The sequence below is a fragment of the Platichthys flesus genome, chromosome 7, assembly GCF_949316205.1.
Source record: "Platichthys flesus chromosome 7, fPlaFle2.1, whole genome shotgun sequence".
NCBI lineage: Eukaryota > Metazoa > Chordata > Actinopteri > Pleuronectiformes > Pleuronectidae > Platichthys > Platichthys flesus.
In genome coordinates, this window is record NC_084951.1 from 23,685,425 (window position 1) to 23,700,995 (window position 15,571).

General features: G+C 41.8%; 2 protein-coding genes and 1 non-coding gene across 7 annotated transcripts; 2 read left to right on the forward strand and 1 right to left on the reverse strand.

Annotated features, from left to right (window-relative positions):
* Positions 1–782: 782 nt before the first annotated feature.
* On the forward strand, positions 783–5,610 carry LOC133956309 (tumor protein D54-like). Of its 2 annotated transcripts, XM_062391241.1 has the most exons (9): positions 783–919; positions 1,660–1,784; positions 1,910–2,058; positions 2,310–2,357; positions 2,776–2,877; positions 4,180–4,206; positions 4,939–4,974; positions 5,063–5,111; positions 5,195–5,610. In XM_062391241.1, exons 1-9 carry the CDS (start codon positions 907–909, stop codon positions 5,258–5,260), a joined length of 615 nt encoding a protein of 204 aa, XP_062247225.1. In that variant the 5' UTR covers positions 783–906; the 3' UTR covers positions 5,261–5,610. The 2 variants fall into 2 exon arrangements, with proteins under 2 accessions (XP_062247225.1, XP_062247226.1); XM_062391242.1 differs by lacking the exon at positions 4,180–4,206.
* A 409-nt stretch (positions 5,611–6,019) lies between these two features.
* trnae-cuc (transfer RNA glutamic acid (anticodon CUC)) lies at positions 6,020–6,091 on the reverse strand. Its single transcript has one exon. It is a non-coding gene; the product is annotated as a tRNA-Glu (tRNA).
* Positions 6,092–6,662: 571 nt separating this feature from the next.
* ppdpfa (pancreatic progenitor cell differentiation and proliferation factor a) lies at positions 6,663–8,891 on the forward strand. 4 transcript variants are annotated; one of them, XR_009921127.1, is made up of 6 exons: positions 6,663–6,835; positions 7,885–7,987; positions 8,142–8,219; positions 8,326–8,419; positions 8,517–8,696; positions 8,832–8,891. XR_009921127.1 is itself a non-coding variant. In XM_062391245.1 (5 exons), exons 2-5 carry the CDS (start codon positions 7,933–7,935, stop codon positions 8,635–8,637), a joined length of 348 nt encoding a protein of 115 aa, XP_062247229.1. In that variant the 5' UTR covers positions 6,663–6,835; positions 7,885–7,932; the 3' UTR covers positions 8,638–8,707. The 4 variants fall into 4 exon arrangements, 1 of the variants encoding a protein (XP_062247229.1); XR_009921128.1 differs by having other exon boundaries at positions 8,517–8,691; positions 8,857–8,891; XR_009921126.1 differs by having other exon boundaries at positions 8,517–8,691; positions 8,812–8,842.
* Positions 8,892–15,571: the final 6,680 nt, after the last annotated feature.

The following is a 15,571-nucleotide window of genomic DNA, read 5'->3' on the forward strand; positions in this document are numbered from 1 at the left end:
GAATGAATATATATTTATTATTTTTAAGGTATTTCTTTAGTCTCTCCAGCCCATAGATTATAAGACATAAGACAGAAACACACAAAGGACGACCAGGAAAAAAGCACACAGCAAAACGTAAATTTTCTATGACAAACAATTTCCTACTTTCATTGCCTAAATTTTTTTTTTTCTTAGTTAAATGTATTTTCTATGAAATACGTCACAATGTCTTCAAGAGTCAATCTCAACAAATGATCTTCAGCAGCCTCAAGGTTCTTCAACTGACTTTCCAAACAGATTATTCGTCGTCCACGAGGTGTTGAAACACAAATGTTCTCAAAAGTCACAGACACGTTGTCCTTTGAAACTTATAGAGCCATTTGTTTACTGAGAGCTGGACCCATCTGTGCGTCGGGGGGATTTATTTTATTCCGCCTGTGGTTCTGTGTCGTAATCTTCTTTTATTTCGACTTAGTTCATGAGCTCGGCCTTGTTCCAGATCTCCTTCTCACATTTTTCCTATAACTCTTTTCTCCTCGTCACAGTTGTGTTTACATCACATTGCAATCACTCCGGAAAAGTGTGTGTTCTGTTGTGAATGTGTGTGTCTGTGTACTTGTACTTTGTGAGAACCATGTTGTGCATATATTGGGATGGATGTTCTTCATTCATAATAAATAATAAAAAGTAACAGAAATAAAAAAACTTATATCATACAATGTATAATAGGAGAACAAGATGTTAAGTGTTACTCCAATCGAGTTTGTGTGGATGTGTGTGCGTGTGCGTGTGTGTATGTGTGTGTGCGTGTGACTATTAATAGTTCTCTGATCCTGTGGCTGTTGTCAGTGTGTGTGTGTGGATCTGACTTGATGGAGACAGGCAGCAGTGGCTCGCAGGTCTGAAGACACAACAGAGGCAGCGATGAACCGACAAGGTAACACAACCTCACTCCGACTATACACAACACTGTGAAGTTAACTTACATGTACTCACACCTGGTTAGTTTAAACCTGCTGTGTTTACTGTCTGTTTTTGTGTGTAACTGTGTGTTTACTGTGTGTTACTGTGTGTTTACCGTGTGTTACTGCGTGTTAACTGTGTTTTTACTGTGTTTTTACCGTGTGTTTATTTTGTTTTTACTGACGGTGGCTAACGTTAGCTCCGAGTGCAACAGGTTAGCTGTTAGCCTTAGCTCACCGAAGAGTTACGTTCAGCACCGCGGACAGCTCCAAGGTGTTCCTTACACCTATCTATCTATCTATCTATCTATCTATCTATCTATCTATCTATCTATCTATCTATCTATCTATCTAACTATCTATCTATCTATCTATCTATCTATCTATCTATCTATCTATCTATCTATGTTCCCATCTATCCATCCATCTATCTAAACAAATTAACTAACCATCTATCTATCTATCTCTCTCTATCTAGAATATTGATACATATTAAGTATATTGAATTCTGTGTAATTGTAAACATGAAATAAAACATTGATGTTACTTTGTCTCTTGTGAATATAAAAGTTTTCAATCTGGTGTTAAAAGCTGCGATTGATGGAGCATCCCTAAGACCACCATTGTTTCTATGCTGCCTTTAAATGCTCAAAGGTTGGGAGACGTCAAGTTAAAGATTTTTTGTTTGGTATATTTTCTCATGTTTCTGTCTAAGGTTTTGGTGGAGCTGCACCGTCCGTGAACTTCTCCACGAGAACACCAGAAACCACCATCAATGGACGCTCACCCTCAGATCTAACGGATGAGGAAGTAGACGGTCTACGCTATGAACTTGCAAAGGTTCAGGTCTTAGTTATCATCGTATAAAAAAAGCCGGAAGTAAAAAATGTAAATACGATAAAAAGATCCGCTCAGTACTATCCATCTTCTGATAAGAGCTTGTTATGTGTCCCCCCCTCACATAGGCAGAGGATGAAATTCAGACTTTGCGGCAGGTGCTTTTGGCCAAAGAAAAATATGCAACAGATGTCAGGAGGCAGCTTGGTTTGAGTCCCATCGGCAACATCAAACAGAACCTGTCCAAAGGCTGGCAGGAGGTGCAGACATCCGGCCCGTGAGTGCAGCCTCATCGCATGTTGACAATCGTACTAAATGGAACACAACACATCCTGATGCTTAAGCAGTCCACCAGGCACCTTGCATGCCTCTGAGACCCCCCCCCGCACCGGCAGAGCCTTTGGCACACATTGTCGTAGTGTGACACGGTTACATAACCAAGAGCAGCACGCTAATGAATAACGACTGTCGTGGTCCCTCTCTTAAGTCGGGGTAATGATCCACTGACGTGTTCCTTCCTTGTTTCAGATATCTCTCCGCCTCCGCCACCCTGGACGACATCAGCCGCTCCAACGTGTGAGTGTCGGTCATCACAACGACATCACATTCTTTATAGATTACATTTGTGCTGTAAATCATAGCTGCAGGTGTTTCCCCCCGTTTGCCCTGGGCTCATATGCTAAAGCAGGATCTATTCTCAGAAACAAGTGATGGGATTTTCCAGATCAAATAGGATCGGTGCCCTGTTAATAGCCTTACAGCCGGACTTAGCACAGGGAGCAGCAGCATCAACAGGACCAACGTGAAGCGTTTGTTTGAATCAAAGTGGAACCCGAAGCCATTGATGTTCATGAGCTGGTTTCTGACTCATTTCAGTGTGTGAATCAGAGCTTTGTGTTGTTTGTATTCACTCCAGTGTTTACAAAGCATCAGTGTGTCAGTGCTGTGACTTTCCCTTCAGCTCCTGACCTGCACGTCTTCTCTCTACCTGCAGGTATGTGAGGACACGGGACGGTCTCTCTCAAGCAGGACATGCGACGACCTCTGTGCTGTCCAATGTGGGCGTGGCCATCACCAGGAGACTGGCAGAGATGAGGTAAGTTCCTGAACTCCTCCCTCTTTACTCTAAACAGAAAGAGAAAGTAAAACCCTCTCCTTTTCCCTACATTTACCCTAAATATATGCACATTTCTGCAGCAAAGCAAATTTATCAGATCATCTATTTCTAATGTGGTAAACGTGACGTGTGCATGAAGTCTGCTGCTTGTCCGTGAGTTAAAACAGTTTCCTCCTAATTAATCCAATTGACTCATTTATCAGTGAAGGGTTTTCATGCCAACGTGTTTCTCTTTGCTTGCTTCATGTATGATATCAATTATTAGCTTAGAGTGTTGACAAGGTACAAAAGCTTTAGGCAAACCAGTGTTTGTTTATTAATATGCAAATTTACGGCGCAAGGTGCTCAGAAATCTAATCAGATCATCTCCACTGTGTGACTAGCCCGCGGCGTGAATATGAAGTTGACTGAGGTTTACGGGATTAAAGAGTCACAGAATCACAGAATCACAGAATCACAGACACCAGCTTGACGACTTAAAGAAGAAGTGAATCATAACAAACCAAAAAGAGCCGGAGACGTTAGCTTGAAATAGTAGTTTATAGTTTTTAAAGAAGTTTTAAACCTTCAGCATCTTGATTAAAACTCTGACTGAAAGAGGAACAACTGGAGATGGATTAGTCATGTTTGTCACAATGTTACTAATAACAAAAACAATGTCGGTTGATTTATTATTGAGAAATAATGTCCATGAAACCTAGTGAAGGATTTAGTTTTTATGGAATCCATTAAACTTTGGGGGAACTCATCCAGGAATTATTTTTCACTTCCTTCCACATTTTCTCCACCTTCTCAGAGAATAATTCATGGATCTTGATGAAAGAAACCAGGCGTATTAAGTGGTGTGGGAAATTTAGTGCAGCTTGATTGAATTAAGGGACTGTTGGGTGGAGGTATATGCGCTGATGATAAAAATAAAGAATAATGCTTGCATAATATCCCTTTCAAGTGGTTCCCCCATCATTATCATACCCCCCCCCCCCCCTTTTAGGCCTCAGAGGGGTTTAATTGATTAAACTCTCCAAACAACACAAAACTAAACTGAGACACAGCATAAATGTTCTGTGGAGTTTTAGTTTTCTAGTCCCTCAGAGTTGAGTGTCCTGTCTTGTGCTGCTGGTTGGACCAGTACCCAGCCTGTAATCCAATCACACCAGTACATCTGGACATCAGCAGCAGTGGCTGTTAAGTCTGTTGTTGTTCTCGTGCTTGTGGAAACAGAAGCTTGTGTGTGACGTTATCTGTGTGTCTGTCTTTATCTTCACGCTGCAAACCCAACAGAGCTCTGCCTCTCCCGAGTCCCCCCCGGTAAGACACGTCTGTTTGTTACAACACTGAGTCCAACGTGAAGCTGAGTCCACTGAAAAGTGTGTGCGTGTGTGTTTGTGTGTCTTTACCAGAAAATATAATATGAACCAGAATGATTAGAATCTGAAGTGAATTCTATCTTTGTACAACTTAAGTTTGTGTTGTCATACAGTCTTAATAAATGGATTAAATTGATAATTAAACTGGCAGAAACTAAGGTACAAAGATACTTTGAGAACCAATCAATTAGTTATATTTATATCAATTCCAGACAATTAAAAATGTCTTTAAAAGTTATGAGTGACAAATGAATGAGAAAACACTAGTTTCAGCTTTAAACCAAAGATAGATGATAATAATCATATTTCAAGAAACACAAGCAAGTCTAGTTGTCTTTGTGCATCTATACAACCCCTGAATATACTATTATATTAGAATATGTCAGATATTATAATTTAATTTATTAAAGGCTTATCTGTCCAACAGAACAAACAATGCACAATACAAAATTATTAAAAACAACCTTAAATCATCTTCAAGCCCTTAACACTGGACCAGCTACATTAGTAATTATGACATTTGTTTGTTGAACAGTATCATACATAAGAAATATAAGATGTGTGATAAAAGCTTCTATTTTTAATGCAGGTTCTGTATTGTTCATAAAGTCTTATTGTCATTTTAAAAGTTAAAATATCAACCTTCTCCTTCCTTCTCTCTTCTTTCCCCCAGAAACCTGAGCCACACCATCAGTGTCCCGAGCATGAGGTAAAACACTGTGACCCTGGGTTTCCCTTCTTTCCTTCTACTTGCTCTCAAACCAGTGGCTAACTGGTCTTTGTATATTTCTCCACAGACACTCGTCTACTTTCAAGTCCTTTGAGGAAATGGTTGGGACTGTGAAGGTGAGTATATTTAAAAACAGCAGACGTGAACAAAGTTTTCTTTCCTGTTCACTGATCTCTTGTTTTCTGTCTGACTCCGACAGGATAAGGTGACGAGTAGTGCCGACATGTCCGGGTCAGAGAGAAGATCCTCACGCCACAGCTCATGAGAGAACACACCACAGTTCTATAATTTTCATACCTTGTAAAGTAAAAAAAAACATTTCATTTGACCTCCCTGTCCGTGCTCAAAGTGTCCACTGTTATTTCTCACTCCTAATTAACTCAGGATGACAAATAGAATGTATTGAATTTGTAATGTGACCTTCTTTTAACCCTCAAATAGTTAGGTTTTTAATAGGTTTCATATATGCAATTTGTGTAATTTTAGATATGAGCACAGTAAACTAATAATCTGAATCATCTGCACTATGCACCCACTGCCATCAATTGTAATTAAAAACAAGTATTTTTGTACTTGATTTGTACTTGATTTTTCATTAAAGTACATTGGATGGTTTGTGTGTGTGTGTGTTTTTTTGTAGTTAATGGTCTTAAGTAAGTAAATATAATTTTTAATTCCTGAATTCCTCCAGGGAACCCAAAGAAGTGATGAACCCGGTTGTATTTCAATGCTTTGTGAAGTTACTGATTTACTACTAGTCTGCTACTAGTCAGTGGGGATGGAACACAAAGCATCAAATTGAGGTTGTTTTCTTAATTTGCAGTGTGTTGAGCTCTACACCACCATACACCAGGTGGCGCTAGAGGCCTCTAAATGAACCTGGACCTGCAGGGTTTTGTTTGGGATGTGTTAAACAGCTAGAGATTATGGTTTGTACAAATAATTCATATAAAAGTCTGGATCGCGTCAGTGAGAAGATTCGGTCCTGTAAACCTGAAAACATAAACAAGAGGCTAAAAGTGAGTTCCCTGACCGGGAATCGAACCCGGGCCGCGGCGGTGAGAGCGCCGAATCCTAACCACTAGACCACCAGGGAAGGTTGCATGCTGAGGAGGACTCATAATTTTTAAATTATAACAGTCTGTTGTTTTGCAGCTATACATTTTATGTTTTTGCTATGATTTGCACTTGAGGGCCACCGTACATGTGGGTATGGGGCAGTGTCATGCAGGAACCGTTCATTGATCACAACTTGAAGCACTTCAATATATATTATATATAGGACAAGATGTTGAAGGGCTCTTGTAGCTACGTCTGAAGGTCTTCTGCACAAGTTTAAGTTTTCAACTACGTAAAAACTAATTTGTCAATAATAAAGCTTCGGACATCGTTAATGTTATTATAAACATTGTGTAAACAGAAGACGACTCCTTGAAAATAAGTCGATCTGTTCCTTATGTAATCTATGTGCGTTCTATGTGTTTTATGTGCGTTCTATGTGTTCTCTATGAATTCTATGTGTTCTATATAATCTATGTCTGTTCTATATAATCTATGTCTGTTCTATGTCTGTTCTGTTCAGTGCCCCTCTGCACCTTCTGAGTCCTGGAGCTGCCACAGGCCCCGCCCCCTCTGGTCAGCTGCTATAAAAGCTTCTCAACAGTCTGAGCTGAGTCAGTGACACCAGCAGCTCTTTGACCAGCAGCCTGTTCACCAGCAGCTCTTTGACCAGCAGCCTGTTCACCAGCAGCCTGTCGACTGGTTCTCTCTCATCCACTGATCAGCCTCAGTCCCAACCTGCAGCTCCTGAGAACCTGGTTCCAGCAGCAGCATCTCACAGGTAAGAGAGAAACACTGACACACACCCATCATCACTCTGAGGACACATTCAGCCTCATCTCTTCTGCCTGTGGGTTGAATCTGACGACTTTATTAAAAACACTCCAGAGCATCAGGTTCATTTCCCACACATCAGTGTCACAGCAGCTGTTTTCATCACTAAACACAAAGGAAGTGTTTGTACCTGTGATGTTTGTGTGTTACAGCTGTTGTGTGTCAGTTTGAGAATATTTGAAAGGTCACATGTCCACAAACCACTACACTTCTAGAAGCACAGGTAAACGTCTGTGTGTTTGTGTTGAACTGGGCTGTGAAGTGCAGACGTGAAATCCCCGAAGCCATCTGCTGTTCACCTGGAGTTAAGCTTTACAGCCTCCAACTGGTTCTCAGGCTCCCAACACACTCAAGTTCAAAGGGGCTGAAATACATGTGGGATATGAAAACTGCACAAACAAAAAAAAAGCAATTACAATTGTCTGCATTATCAATGAATCCTGAAATGTGTTAGGGTTAGCTTGATTTTTGCATTTGGCTCTGAAGGTATTTCTGGATTGAGCCGTCTATAGTTTCCAGGCAACAGCAGCCATGCAAACAAGTCGTGTTCTGCAGGCGCCCTGGCACCCTGATGTAGACAGCCACGCAGACAACTCATGCACCAGCTCATGCACAATCTTATCTGAGTCTATCTGGACACGTGGACACATTCCCACACACACAGACACACACTGACACACACACCCGGTTATTTGAGCCATGGGAAACGAGATTCTCCGAGGCAGCTGTCCCCGTTTCTTCACTCCGCTGAAGGAATTGAGGACAAAGGGCATGGACGGAGGCGGTGGAGCTTCCCTGAAATGCACCCGGAGTGACATGTTGTTCTGCGAGTGCTGTCAGTGCAGATGTGCTTCCTCATGTCGCCACAAACCAAACACAGGATGCGGCCAAATCCCTTTTAAGATAACATGGAATAGAGATTAGGCTGAAAACGAAACAGCATCGGTTAATCCAGTAAAATAATCTTCCATCTTTTTCCCTGTGTCCCCCGTGCAGGTCTCCATTTTCCATCTTTGATCGGTTTTCCACCTGAAGTCGGAGAAAATGGCCTCAATCCCATCAACTGGTTCTCTCATCGCCACCCACGACTACTACAGAAGTGAGTCAGACGTGGCCTGTCTACACTGTCTTCATTTGAGTGGTTGGTCACAAATGACCAGTGCCATGTTTTGGGTGGTTGTGTTTTGTTTCCTGTTTATGTCTTTGATGAGATTTCCTTTGGTTTATAATCTCCTGTGTTGTTTTTGTGTCAGGACGAATCGGCTCCACCTCCAGCAACAGCTCCTGTGGCAGCGCCGAGCACACGGGGGAGGTCATTCCACACCACCCAGGTACGGGAGAGGACCACGTGAAATTTTTCAGTTTTAAGTGTGAAGACGTGACTCCGCCCTGCATCAAAGACACCATCTTTAATGTAATCCATGTTGTTCCCTTCAGGACTTCCAAGGCAAGACTCCGGCCACTGGTGGACTTCGTTTTTCTTCGCAAAGCAGAACCAGCCCGGCATGCAGAACGGATCCGAGAGTCAAAAGTGAGTGTCGTGATTCAACCGCACTTGTTGTCAGTTTGGTTTTTGTTCTGTTTTTAGTTTTGTGGGTTAAACTTTGAATCTTTCTCCGTGTTCGAAGGAACAAAACCTACACAGTGGCCGACGGTCAGGTGACCTGCATCGCCCGGGAAATGGTTCTGAACAGACAACTCAGCGAAAGCAGCGAATACGGAAAGTCAACGACTCCAGCTTCCTCCTAGTACATCCTCCCGCCCTGTGACCTCCGACCCCTGAGCTCCTTCACCCTCAGCTCCTTCACCTTCAGCTCCTTCACCCTCATCCCCTTCATCCTCAGCACCTTCACACTCAGCCCCTTTAGCCTCATCTCCTTCACCCTCAGCTCCTTCAACCTCAGTCCCTTCACCCTCAGCTCTTTCAACCTCAGTCCCTTCACCCTCAGCTCCTCACCCTCAGCTCCTTCACCCTCATCCCCTTCATCCTCAGCACCTTCACCCTCATCCCCTTCATCCTCAGCACCTTCACCCTCATCCCCTTCACCCTCAGCTCCTTCACCCTCAGCTCCTTCTACCTCATCCTCTTCACCCTCAGCTCCTTCACCCTCATCTCCTTCACCCTCAGCCCCTTCACCTACAGCCCCTTCACCCTCAGTCCCTTCACCCTCAGCTCCTTCACACTCAGTCCCTTCATCCTCAGTCCCTTCACCCTCATCTCCTTCACCCTCAGCCCCTTCACCCTCAGCTCCTTCACCCTCAGCTCCTTCACCCTCAGCTCCTTCACCCTCAGCTCCTTCACCCTCAGCACCTTCATCCTGAGCTCCTTCACCCTCAGCTCCTTCACCCTCAGCATCTTCACCCTCAGCTCCTTCACCCTCAGCTCCTTCACCCTCAGCATCTTCACCCTCAGCTCCTTCACCCTCAGCTCCTTCACCCTCAGCTCCTTCACCCTCAGCTCCTTCACCCTCAGCACCTTCATCCTGAGCTCCTTCACCCTCAGCTCCTTCACCCTCAGCTCCCTCACCCTCAGCGTTCCATCACATAGTCCAGTGCTGGAGATGATGGGGGTGGTTTTTTATCTATTAAATAGAACTAACTTTTGCTTTTTGCCTCCGTATAGTATGTCTATGTTTTAATACGACCAAAAAAATACAACAACTAAAGTGTGTAAAAAGTTTGTTTTTCATTTTGTTTCTCTTGTAACTTGACGCTGTTGAAAATCACAAATAAAAAGCTTGAAGTCAAGACTTGTGTTGGGTCTTATTGTTTCTATACAAGCGCTGATAAACTTTATACACCAACAATGACTCTTTATATAACAGCAGAGCAGCTGTCTCATAACTATGGGAGCAAACGCGGCTTACATGCAGAACACACCTAATCTGGTTCTAGCTCTGATATGATTAGCAATGATTCATTCAGTTGACACATCACCTTCAGGCCGATGTGGGTCAACAGCTCCTGGAGACGAGTCTGACTCAACCATCTGGTTATTTTGGATGCTGGTTGTAGCCAAACTTAGAAACTTGTCGGAAACAGCCGCCGCAGTGAGCTGACCTGAACGTACCTTCCAAAAATAAAGTAGCACGGACCTGCTGCCGTAATATGTGCACAGCATGGAAATGAAGAGGGACATAAATCTCATTTATAAAAAGATGTTTTGCAACAGTTTGTTTTCAGAGATTCAGTCCGTGCAAATTCTTCAACTTCACCATGGTGTGCTCACAGTTTTTGGACTGACTGAATGTATTGTCATATCATTTACTACTTGTTTTGGGGGGATTTTAGTAGTTTTTTTCTGTCTACATACTTGACAGCAGTATTAGGAGTTTATGAATGTAATTTAAGGCTCTGGTTTGTTGTTTCAAAATAAAAACAATAAATATAACACATCGTATATATTCATTTTATATTGCTTTTAACAAAATGTTCGGTCGAAAACTCAGCTCCCTCTTCAATCTGGGTGTTTTTCTTCAAATGCAATATTTTAAACTTTAAAATATACATATATGAACTTTGAGTGTTGAATTGAATACATCTACATTTCTAATATTGCTGCCCAGTAAACACATGAAAAACTACAATCAGCGACCAACTCTTATCAGGAGAAACCAGGCGTAAGGTACTCATGTCAGTTAGTTGAATAACAACTAATCCATTCACCTTCTTTCACAAACTCATTCAAGGTTGATTGCGATATTTCATATAATCTGTAATTATGATTACTTATTATTTAATTTCCCAGTGGTAGAACTGGGACAGATTTCCTGTAAAACTCATCTCTTGGGTCATTTTCATACTTGAGCTTAAAATATCCAGAACCTTCTGTCAGAAAGATCAACGAACTCGCTGATTATCTATTTCGACTGTTCCATGAAATAACTCGCGGGGAACATTTTGCAATGTGCACACACCGGCATCTAAGAATAGGCTGAACAAAGTCTGCATCCAGTTCAAGTCACTGGGACAAAAGTCAAACCTCTCCAGTCTTCTGTCCACGTAACACATTGAGTGCCACATACTGGGACGGATATTTTTATGCTTACGGGACCAGTATCAGCCAGATTCAGCGTCTCCCTCCTCCCCGTCCTCTAAAGCTGAACTATTCCTGGCGTCGTATCAGAGCGGCAACGTGGTCTAAAAGTGTCCTGTGATCCCGACCAAGTACCGATGATCCTTCCCTGACACGGGAGATTCCCCTCGTGCAGATCTCTGCCCCCACTCAGGAGGTCTCAGTGCACTCTTGACAGGAAGCGATGAATGATGAAAGAACGTCATTTTTCAAGATACTATTTTCTTTCAAATATGAATGAGTGCTTCACAGGTTTCGATTGGACGTGTTCTGACATTTTGTATTGTGTTGGTTTGGTAACATGAAGCCCAGTAGAAGCAATAACAACAGTAGTGCAGGGGTCAATGTGGGTGACTATGTGTCGCCTCCTCTCAGTTAAACTGATCTCATGTCAACAACACTACCGCCTCTATGTCCCGTTCCCAAAGAATAGATTAAAAATGTCCAGATTTGTCGAAACAAGCACAGAAGTGAAGATGTCCTTCTGCTCTGGACCAAAAGTCCACTCCTGTCAATCCATAGCTGCTTTAGTTGCAACGTCTCTGTTATTGTGTTTGTGTATGTGTGTTGTTATGTTTGTTTGTGTGTGGAAAAATGTCCTATTTGGACAAATAATGAAATCAATCAATCCCTTAAAAGATTTATTTTTGGCCTGGATGGAAACTTAAACAAATAAAAACATGAATGAGGTCTTAATTCAAATTGCAACATATCTGTGCTATTTTCAAAAAAGTTAAATAAAGTATAATTAGTGCAAGACCAAGGTCATTTAAAGGCAACAGAGATCTACTGCGGAGACAGATGTTCAACCTGCTGCAGCTCAGGTCAACACGGTGCATCATTGTGTTATCTTAGATATTTAAAGGGAAGAAGTGTTCTGTCTGTTTGCCGGAGGTCGGATGTTGTCTGGTTTTAGTTTTTGTATTTGATCAGCGGCATGAGCAGAAAACGTGAAACCCTGAGCTTGTGTGTGTCCACGTGTCACGGAGCGACTTTCCGTGTCAACACAGTCCAGGTGCAAACAGGGCACAGTTGTTTACCGCTTGTTCTGAGTCATGTCGGGAATTTCACAAAGAAAGTTCTCGGAAGAAAGATTTCAAAGTCTGAACTGAACTTTTGAATGAAAGGTTTGTGTGAGAGGTTTTTATCACACGATGCAGGTTTAGATTAATAAGTCAGGGAAAGTGCACAAAGAAAAAAACTCTATCTGATATAAAAAGGAGAGTTGCATTAAATCAGGTAAAGAATTAATTTACAGCTGAGGGTTATTAAGACATCAGGCAAGATGTTTGAGGTCAGATTAGAACTTTGATGAAAAGTAATAAAACTCTAGAGAATTAAGTCTACATATTAAAATAAACAGGAATGAATAATTTAAACTAAACTAAAACAATATATTGTAGAAATTGGCATAGGGTAAATTAGTTGGCCTAATGACCCCCCCCCCCCCCCAAAAAAAAAGCTGTAGTTACCATTCTTTAAAAATTGAGAACATACTTCATTATTAGGTTTAAACTCGACACATTATTAAATTACTCACCAAAATCAAACCTGGAAATAATCTGGATCTCTACTTATAATGGCTTAATATATATAAATATAGTAAATTCCTTGATTAAATGTCTAGTTTTCAAGATAAGATTATTGTCACTGAACTAACCACACTGTGTAGCTCTGCTGCCCTCTTGTGGACACCAATGATACAGTAACAATGAGAGGATCCGCATGTGTGTGTGGGTGATGTGGAGACAATGAAAGCACGCAGGAGGTCCGAGTCTGATAGCTCATCGCACTATTTTATTCATTGACTGACATCTCAGGAGAAGAGGAGAGCCTTGAAACTCTGCCGTTGGTAAACCACTGGTGTATTTTTTTGTCATAGCGTCGATGCAACACTGAAAAAAGCGCCATTTTCCAAACAAACACGAGTCCCTCATCAGTGATATGTAAGAGGCAGAGAGTCTCACCTCGACAGGTTTCGCATGAAACATACAAATGAAACAGGTTCAACCTTTTTCTTTTGTCTTTTTGTAGTTTCACATATAATAATAAATATTCATACCTATAAACACTCCAAAAGAAAAAATCAAAAAAAACAAAATTAAAAATATTAAGTCACAGGTACTGGAAAAAAGCTCCACTTTTAAAATCACAATGATAAATGTACAAAACAATAGACATCTCATATAAATGTTAATGGTTTTTCGTTAAGAGACTTAAAATCTCATCTCAGAAGAAATCAGCGGATACAAACTAAACTTGGAGATTCAGTATTTCCTGAGGTTTATGGGTTCCCCTTAAAAGGCCAGAAGAGGGGAATGGCTTTCGTGTTATCAAGGAGATATTACAACAGGTCAAAGTGAACCTATCAGGGCACCAGTCAGGTAAAGGACAAGGAGTTCCCCCCCGACAACTCGGCCGGGATATTAAAAGATTATGAGCACTTAATGTAGCATAATAAATGTACCTACACTCCACTGCTCTCTCTCTCTCTCTCTCTGCGTTTAGGCCACGACAGTATTTTTTTTTAAAACAGCTGATTAAAGTCGTCTTTGATCCTTGATAAATCTTTCCTGGTCCACTTTGAGAAGTTGTGACAGTTCCCTTTCGTGTTTTTTTTTTTTCTTTACTCAAGATTAAAATGCTGGAAGCCATCACAGCAGCGAGCCGACCACGTCCCGGCACACAGGCCGCGTGACCAAGTCCTCAAGGAGGCCACGTCTGCACTTGATGCAATGAAACAACAACAACAGAGAAAAAGGAAAAAAGCATCTGAGCAAATGTACACAGATTAAAGGGAAAAGGTGAAGGGGGGGGGGGGCGGAGGAGGAAGAAAAACAGCCTGAATAAGACGCGAAAAAGAAAAAGTATTTTTAAAAACTGTACATGTAAACATCACACTTTCACTGAGTCCAAACCAGAGGGGAAAATACAAAGCTTCACACAGGTTTACAGTACGACCCCCCCGCACAGAGCTACAGTCTCTCATCAGTGCAGCAAGGGCAACAATTTCAAATGATATAAATAACAATAGAAGAAATACAGACCACCACCAAATTATAAGTTAAAACAGGCAAAGGGCTAAAAAACCACTTTGATATTTTTTTGAAACAGTGCTGTACCCACAGAGAAAAGAAAGGTTTAAAACATCTGTTATCACTCTTTGTACAGCTATACAGTACATTAATCTGACCACTTTAGCAATCCACAAGCTACCAGGGCATTTTTAATCAACACCAATAGATTACATTGTCCAGTCAATACAAAGAGAAAAATCCATTGGGCATTTAGTTAGAAGAAGAAGAAGAAGAAAACAGAAAAAAACAAAAACAACAACGACGACGACGACAACAACGTGACACCGAGCGTTGGTTGTTGGTCACAGTGACTCCACCAAACGGCTAAAATGTTGCTCAGCGGTGACTTTTTAAGACAGAATACGAATCTGCAAGCTAGTTTTAGTTTGTGCACGAATGGGACGAGGTTCAGTGAAGAGTCACTGAGCAGTGAAGTGACAGCGGATCACCGGCGGCTGCAGTCACGAGATGAGCAGGTCGGAGGAGGAGGAGGAGGAGGAGGAGGAGGAGGAGGAGGAGGAGGAGGAGGAGAGGAAGACGTGACCAGTCAGGACACTCTGCTTCATAAAGGAGGTTTAGAACCCGTCTGACCAGGAGCACGTCCTCAGGTTCTCTGTGTCACAGTCAGTTTACAGGACTGAAACATGTGTTCTCTTTGAGGTTCCTAATGTCAGACAGGAAACATCAAGTCTTGATGCACTTACATGCATCGTTTGAAACCTGAGCTCAGCCTGAAGCATCCTGCACAGAGAGCCAGTCAACAAGTGCCTTTCAATAAACTGCAACTGAAGTAAAGGTGGGGAACAACTTTGGCTCTCGACTCCAAGGAAGAAACACCTCTACTGAGGAGGTCAAGTTTTCACTTAAGTTTCTTTATCTGTTCTTTAGCAGAAAACTAAATAAAAGACTAAACTTATTGGGAAGATGAGAGTTGGATCAGGGAAGAACCCATTCAAGTTTGATCCAGATCAGATCTTTAATTTTGTTAGATTGTGTGTTTTACATCATATCTGTTGATTTCTCAGAGACTGATATTTATGAGTCTGGTGCAGATGCATATAAAAATCCAGATCTAGTGATTTCAAAGGGACTTTAGGGACTTGGCGGAGGGAGACCCTCTTCTGAGTGACCCCTCTAGTTTCTTGACGGCTAAGATCTGTGGTTAAACCTTTTTGTATTTGCTCCAACCAGCTTCATGAAACAGATAAATCCTGGTTCCTGATTTCAAGACGCTTCTCCTGTGAGCCTCCTTTATGAAACATCCCTCACGTGGACCGTTCAACCCGATGAGTTCAAACTGATGAAGTGGAATGGAAAATGCTTGTGATCGCGAGTCGTGTGTAAAACGCTCCTTTGTTGTAATCGCCTCTTTGATCTGAGGCTGATTTTCCAAACGAGGTACAGACTCACATCACTGTGTTGTGTTTCCTTAATCCTGAGCTATAAAGTGCTTCCAAACTTGCAATAGATCATAGAATTTAAACGTTAAAGTGATGAAGCCCAATCATGAGGTGATGGTGAAAAGATAAAA